General features: G+C 48.8%; 1 protein-coding gene across 1 annotated transcript; it reads left to right on the top strand.

Annotated features, from left to right (window-relative positions):
- Positions 1 to 5,454: 5,454 nt before the first annotated feature.
- On the top strand, positions 5,455 to 6,386 carry PtA15_9A370 (uncharacterized protein; the record flags this gene model as incomplete). The annotated part of the gene is made up of 5 exons (XM_053172571.1): positions 5,455 to 5,656; positions 5,744 to 5,833; positions 5,926 to 6,063; positions 6,150 to 6,242; positions 6,319 to 6,386. 5 exons carry the CDS (start codon positions 5,455 to 5,457, stop codon positions 6,384 to 6,386), a joined length of 591 nt encoding a protein of 196 aa, XP_053023798.1.
- Between the last annotated feature and the right edge of the window lie 870 nt (positions 6,387 to 7,256).

The following is a 7,256-nucleotide window of genomic DNA, read 5'->3' as shown; positions in this document are numbered from 1 at the left end:
ACCGCTAGCGCTGTGGACAATCCGGTAGCTACTTCTTCATCCCTGGACATGGTTGCCGAGACAGCGTTGTGATGGGCGATATCCCGTAGTTTAGCTATGATCTGCTTCGGATGTGATAGCATTTCGGCATTGCTGATCAGAGTCTCCATGAGAGAGGGCCTTTTTCTTGAGATCCTCGCGATTATAGTACAGCTCAGAATAGTACCAGGAACGTCTAACCCCATAGCTGCACACTCCGCCAACATCGATTCAAGTTGCGTAATGTAGTGGTTGATATTGTTGTTGTACTGTATATCTTCCCACTTTCGCCAGGCGTGATAGATGGCGAGTACCGACGCTGAGGCATATTCACCCTTTAGCTCTTTCCAGAGAGCAAAGGCGTTGTTCACATTTTCGTCGGTAATGATGTGATTGTAGATATCGTCCTCGATGTGGCCGCTGATAATGGCAGCGGCTCAAACGTATTCCAATTTTGCTTGCTTGGAGGCGTTAGGCGGTAGGGGTTGTTCAATACACTTCATCAAACTCTTGACGGCCAGATAGGTCTTGACCTTTTGCTGCCAGATGGGAAAAAAATTTCCATCAAAGGTTGGACATTTAAACAGGTCGCGCTCATTGTTTGTAGAGGAGGAGGTGTTGGAGTCTTCGTTTGATGAGGAAGCAGCACAAGTGCCGGCCATGGTGTTCCGCTCTTAGTTGTGGTAATGAGGTTGGGTGGTTCCGAGATTCAAGACTGTAAATCTAAAAGATTCCACAATACTAAGAGGTTTTATTTCTGCATTAGGATTTTGGTCTTTCTGACAATCTCAGAGACTTAGAAAGAAAGAAAACAAATAATGTACCTAAGAGCGGAACTATTGCCGGCTCTGGTATGAGAATGGAATAAGATTGAAAGGGACTGCTTGAGCAGCTTGGGTCACGTGTTTGTGGTGATGGAGCTTCTGCCTGTGTGCAGCAACTGAAACTAGAGTCAGTGCCTGAATTCCGGGAGGAATCTAGGAGATATAAGTTATCTCTTACTTATGCTCGATCAGGCTCAATGCTTTAGCGTCCGCCGATACGAGTGCGAAGCGAGCTGGAACCGCTGTAGTCTATTACACATGCAGTTCGCTCAGTCAGTGACTGGCAATGCTTTATGAGGCTCTGCATTGATGGACTTACCACTTGTTGAGCTGGAAATCCTATTGATGAGGCTGGAACCGTTGCGGTCTGAATTGGCTTTGGGCGTAAGCTTTCTGCTATGAGATTATTAATCTTTTGATCAGCTGCTTGCTCCTCAGCTTGTGAAGAATCCAAGGAGCACTACTTAGCTTTTTGGTGGAGTGCTTCTCTTGGATAGCTTAGGCTCTTCGTCATGTGGAGATGTGGCTAGAAGGAGAGGAACAAAGTTTCAGCTTCTCGCCTACTCCTATTGTCTGAGAGTCACATGCATATGCATGGACCTATGGGTCGCGCGGACTCACCATTCCCCCTTGCGGGGTTAGGGTTTCGCTCCTTGCGCTTCCTTTGCTCTGGGGCGAGCCCTGAGTCTTGACACTCGGCGAGTAGGTCAGCATGCTCGCCGAGCAGGTACTTTTAACTGCTTGGCCAGCAGGTTGACCTGCTCGCTGACCAGGTACCTGAACCTGCTTGGCCTGCAGGTCGACCTACTCGGCCAGCAGCTTGATAGGTTAACCTGCTGGCGAAGCGGGTATAAGTACCTGCTTGGCAAGCAGGCTGACCTGCTCGCCAAGCAGGTACCTGTACGTGATCGGGCAGCACTGCTCGCCAGTCTGAGCAGTCTGCTTGGACCGGCGAGTCGACTTCTTGGACCAGCGAGCAGACTGCTCCGGCCACTGTGGCTCGAAGTGCTAACTGCCGGAGGGCTCCTCCCCGGGAAAGTTCTCCGAGGAGGGTGGAACAGCCGATGAATCAAAATCATCGGCTGTTGACCCACCGATGATTTGAAATCATTGGTGATTGACCCACCAATATTCATTTTACTCGGTGGGTCCGTAACCAAGCTTTCATATCATATGAAAGCTCGCTTGAACTGTCAACCAAGCTTCCATTGCTCGGTTGGTGGCGGCCAAGGTTAAATTGGCTGGCCACTGATCTGTCAAGACTCCGGTGCAGCGCAAGCGCACAGGAAGCGCAAGGACCAAAACCCTAACCCCGCAAGGGGTAGTGGTGAGTCAGCGTACTCCTTAGGCCCATGCATATGCATGCGGCTCCCAAGACTTTGAAGCTAAATGCCAAACTCTGTTCTTCTCCTCTAGCCACGTCTGAACCAGAAGCCGAGCCCAAGCGACCCAAACGAAGCGGACCCTCAAGCAGGTAAGTCACGCTTGTGAGCCTGAGTCTCTATAGTGACTACAGGACACAAGAAAGAAGGGGGGAAATAGTTGGATTTCTTTGGATAAAGAAAATACAAATATGAAAGAGATAGAGAAAGAGAAAAGAGAAACAGGACAGGATAAGGATAAGGAGATATACTAGGTTATTCTAGGGGGAATGCACGTCCACTGGCAATGCTACTCTTCAGAAGAGTGCTGCTAAACTGTGCTAGAAAGTGCTACAGCCTCCTCTCACTAAAGAAATGTGGAGGGTCTCTGGATTAGATAAGTTTAATCCAGCCACATTTTTTTAGCTTCCTTCTGGATAGTCAAGGTTCTTAAAGGGAAACCTGAGGGACAGCCCTGTAACCTAGATTTGAGGCAAAGGCTAACAGATAAGAAGGGACAGCCCTGTGATCAAGAATGAGGCAAAGGCCAGCAGATATGGAGGGACAGCCCTGTGATCAAAAGAAGGCAAAGGCCAGCAGAAAAGAGCAGATCAAGCAAGACACAGAGTTGTACCTCTGAGATAAACAAGGTTCAGTGAAAGAGGTTACTTACTGTCAATATCCTAGGCGCCTGTGACGGTAGGTATACTGGGAGTGTTGTAAACTCTTTGGTGGTGATCCTGGGGTTATCTGGGGTGTGGTTCTGGTGTGCTGAAGTCTGTAGATCCGCCTCAGGCAAGGGGGATCCTGACTACGAAAATTTTCACAGTTTGCTCATGTAATTTACATATGTACATGTGGTTTGGCGCGCCTGGTAGCGCTGACACGTCACAACTGCGCATGCGCACCACAACTCAATAACTCAAGGAAGGAGTATAGTTACAAGGAATTGACAAGTTCTAACTAGGGTTAAAATTGCATGAGGAAACAGAATATGAAGTCAAAACAAGGTTATCTCATAAGATGAAAAAGATATGAAGTAATTCATATGTAAAAAGTATATAAAGGCAGACTTTAGGTCAGCTGAGTTGACTCTAAGGCTGACAACGCTTGTATAGGGTTTGCCATAGCTAGGTAGTGCCGAAGCTGATGCGTACATAATTGTACAATATTGCAGAAAGCTCGCACCCGACGCCAATCCAGACCTACAAGGTTATAGCCTCAACGATTGAATATTGGACCCCTCCACTGGAGGTAAGTTGATTGTTGCAGAAGCCAAAATCCTTAGCAAGGACAGGAAGCTAACTGATTGCTACACTCCTGTGTTAGACGACTGTTGCTCCGGTTCCTTTGCAGCTTGTATCTGGAGCCCATAAAGATTGTGCTCCTCCGAGTCCAAGTAAGATTTCTTTTACTGTTAAACTCTAAGTTGAACTGAGTCTAGGCACTGACATAGACTTCAGTTGCTCTTAAAGGAACATTGTTTCTTGTAGCACGATCACGTGTCTCAGCCTGCTCAGCAGCGTTCATCTCTCTTAGACTTTTTCATATATCCTATAGTAGAGTTGGTCCTGTATCCACTCTTAGGTACATGATAGTTTTTCATTTCTTTCTTTTATATCTCCTAGTATGTTAGGATTGATCACATACTCACTAGCAATGAAAAACTCTTAGTCTTGTGAAATCTCACAGAAAGTGCAGTTGAGCAGAGGACGAGGGGCTGGGCTGGGCAAGGTTCTTCCTGTTGCTGATGACCGAGTTGGCTGCGTAGTACGCGGTGGGCAGCCCGGCACTGCAAAACCAAAAAAAGATAACACACGTTCAGCTTCTACGTCGAAAGGTGGAGGGAGTCGGAGGGGGTTCTCTTACGCCATGATGACAGTGCGTTGAGCGAAGAAGGAGAACATCTTGAGCTTTTTGGGAGGGTGGGTGAGGTTGCAGCGGGGGAATGGGGGCTGGGTTTTGGTGGGTGGAGGTGAGTGGAGATGGGTGAGTGGGGTGGAGGAGGGCAAGGATGAAGGGTTTATGTATGTTGTGAGTGTGGGAGCTGTTAAGAGGATTGGGGGAGTCGGAGAAGGCTTGTTGGCTGGGTTAATCCGACACAGTGAGACCACCAGGGTCCCCAAGCCCACCCAGGCTCGAGCTAAGCTACAAGGAGACTGCCAGCCTGGTCGGCCGAGGGCCATAGGCAACATCAGCGGCCAGCGGGAGTTGGGATGGCTGTCAGTCGGCTCGCTTCGAGAGCCGGACGCGGTCGGGCCTGCCTTGGCTCAGGAACTCTCGCTCGCTCGGCCGTCTGCCGTGGCGGAGTCCCGAGCAGTGTCGCTTGCCCAACCCCATCGCCGTATTCTAGGAAGAGGGTTCGTTCTATCAGTTGTATCGATGGGAAGCGAGTTGCCATTTGAATACGCCCAAACACTACCGGGCTCTCTCATCCTCATCAGGTTGACAAGCTCAGGACGGCGGCCACTGTCGGCAGCCTCGGTGGCCAGATCCCTTAAACACTCTTGAACGCCTCGCACTGAAAGGGCCTCTACTCTCACCGTCGACTGGCTTGCTGCGGCGCGATTTGATGGGACGTTTGTGCGCCGACGCTACAAGTTCCCGGCCAAGAGCCGATGCTTTGCCGGGCTACCCCGGAGGCCGGGGGCTGACAGGTCCCGGACATGTTACGACCCGAGGAGGTCTCCTCCATTTCTTCTTCATTTTGCACAGACCCCCTAGCCTCCATATTTGAGTCTGTGTGGCCCCCCGGCACAGCGTGAGGTGGCGAGGCAGAGAGCAATGTTATCCGAGCCGCTGATTAGGGGAATCCATGGCAAATACTCGCGTTGGGTAGGTAACGGTTACGAGGCTGGAGGTGGACAGTGAGGTAGCCGGGATTGGGGGTTGGGTAGGGATTCTCTGCAGGATCAATGATGGCGTGGCTGGCAAAGCTGCTGGTATATCGGTAGCGAGTTTGTTTGAGGTTGGGAAGGCCCTCGAGATGGCCAGTATACCAGATACAACATTGTAATTAAATAAGGGTATTGGTTTTCACCCGCCAAAAGCCAGGCTCACACCCTGGCGAGCCCGTCATTACAGACAACCTGTTGAATTTATCCACTTCGTAGCGGTACCAACCAGGCGTGATCAGAATTGAGCATAAACACTGAGCTTTCGAGACCATCTGTCTTACACCCAGCGAAAATTCCCACTTCTTTCTCTTGTGTTCGCACTTCCCCAATTACTCCAAAACCTTCACCTCAAGCATGTTTCCAGCCGGTTCAATCTGGAAACTATCCGTCGTTTTGGCCGTGGTTGTCCTCGTCGGTCTACCAGCCGCCGAGCTTGCCGATCCCCAACGACACGCCCTTTCACGAAGGATATCACCGCAGGAAGAGCGTATTGTTGTCTGTGATAAGAGCTTCCAGACTATCTTAAACCCAGCCGATTTACCAGCAGGGAAAGTCTGTAAGTTTTTTCAATTCCGTGATTGTATTTCAACCGGAGGTTGTTCCAGCCCTGACTGTCAAAACACATCAATCGCTTTGTTCACAGCTTGCGTAGAAAACGATATTCAGTACTTTTGCAACCTCGATTCATGCTATTATGACGACCCAATTCGGAGCCCCAGTATCTTTTTCTTTAGTAAGTTGCAATTGTTCATCAGCTGCTTGGTAAAAACTAAGCCTAATGATCATTTCGCCCCCCTGGACTTTCAGTTTCCGCAAATCCATCAGTCGACCAGTGGCGCTATGAAGATTGCTTTGGTTATACCAGTGCTGGCAAAAAGGACCAAAATATCTTTTGGGCCAAAAAAGTGGCTGCAGCCAAATATTGGGTCCATCAACAAGAAGATAAAGAAAATGGATACATGGGTGTGTAATCCTCTGCATTGTTAACTATGTGAATGGAGAGTGACTTTGAACTTTCTACTACTTGGTGGAAAACCTTTGGGTTTCAGTTATCACAGGTTATGACGACCTACATGGCAAGTCACCACACACTTACGTTTGTGCATGGACTTCTTATCTGGACCACAACAGCAACCTCCCTAGTCAGTCCAAGCTTTGAATTATTGACAACACCAAGTGCTTGTTGCTAAAATATTTCTATTGTGCATAACTTCCCAGCGTGTGATAAATGTATCCCCCATGACTTCAAGGAAGAACTTGAACCAAAACGCAAGTACCCATTTTGACCACAATGTGTGACCCAAAGTTTGGTCCCCATCTCCACCAAATTTGTAGAAAAATTTCATCTCTGCTGTAAATTCTCAATTTTAAACACCTGTAGATATATCAAACTATTGAAGTGTAAACACTTTTACTTTGTTGAGCTAAATCATGGATAAGTCAAATATAGCAAGGTAAGTAGCACCAACAAATGGTATTTATGTTACCAATTTTTATGGTCAGGTCTGTGGAGAGGAAGATGAAATCTAAGGATTGGGGTACTGGATCCTAGTTGATAGATTGAAAAATGAGGAGGGAGCTTGGATCTCCAGCCTCTCCAACCTTGAAAGTGGACAATTACGTGTAAGCTATGTACATATGAGAGCCTGTGCTGTGGAGAGCTTGCACTATAGCTCTTAACATTATTCCCCCTTTAATACCTAAGCCTCCCCTCCTTTCTGTGATGATCAATGAGTAGGGAATAACGATTTGGACCCGGGTACGGTTGGTTCGTTGGTCAGACAGCCTGCCGATTTTGGCTCGGCCGCAGACCAGCCGAGTTTGAATCGGGTGGCCAAACCCTTGGGTCACTGTCCCCCGATATCAACTCGAACGCTGTGGTGATTTATATAGGCAAGCGCAGTAGAATGTCCACGCGGGGATAGCGCGGGCGGGGAATGCACAAAGCCGCTCAGGCAGGGTGCATTCTGGTGACATAAACACTGAGGATGAGGTCAGGAAAGCACGCTAGGAAAGCTTACGGAAAGTCACGCGCGGATTGGAATGCACGGATCGCGGATTGCGGATTGCGGATTGCGGATTGCGGCTTTTGGATCAGGTATTCGGATCGGAGCGGAAAAAGACAGGGCTGGACTGCGGCGGGACTACACACGTGG

This window comes from Puccinia triticina, chromosome 9A (assembly GCF_026914185.1).
Source record: "Puccinia triticina chromosome 9A, complete sequence".
Lineage (NCBI taxonomy): Eukaryota > Fungi > Basidiomycota > Pucciniomycetes > Pucciniales > Pucciniaceae > Puccinia > Puccinia triticina.
This window is presented reverse-complemented; position numbering and strand designations above follow the sequence as displayed.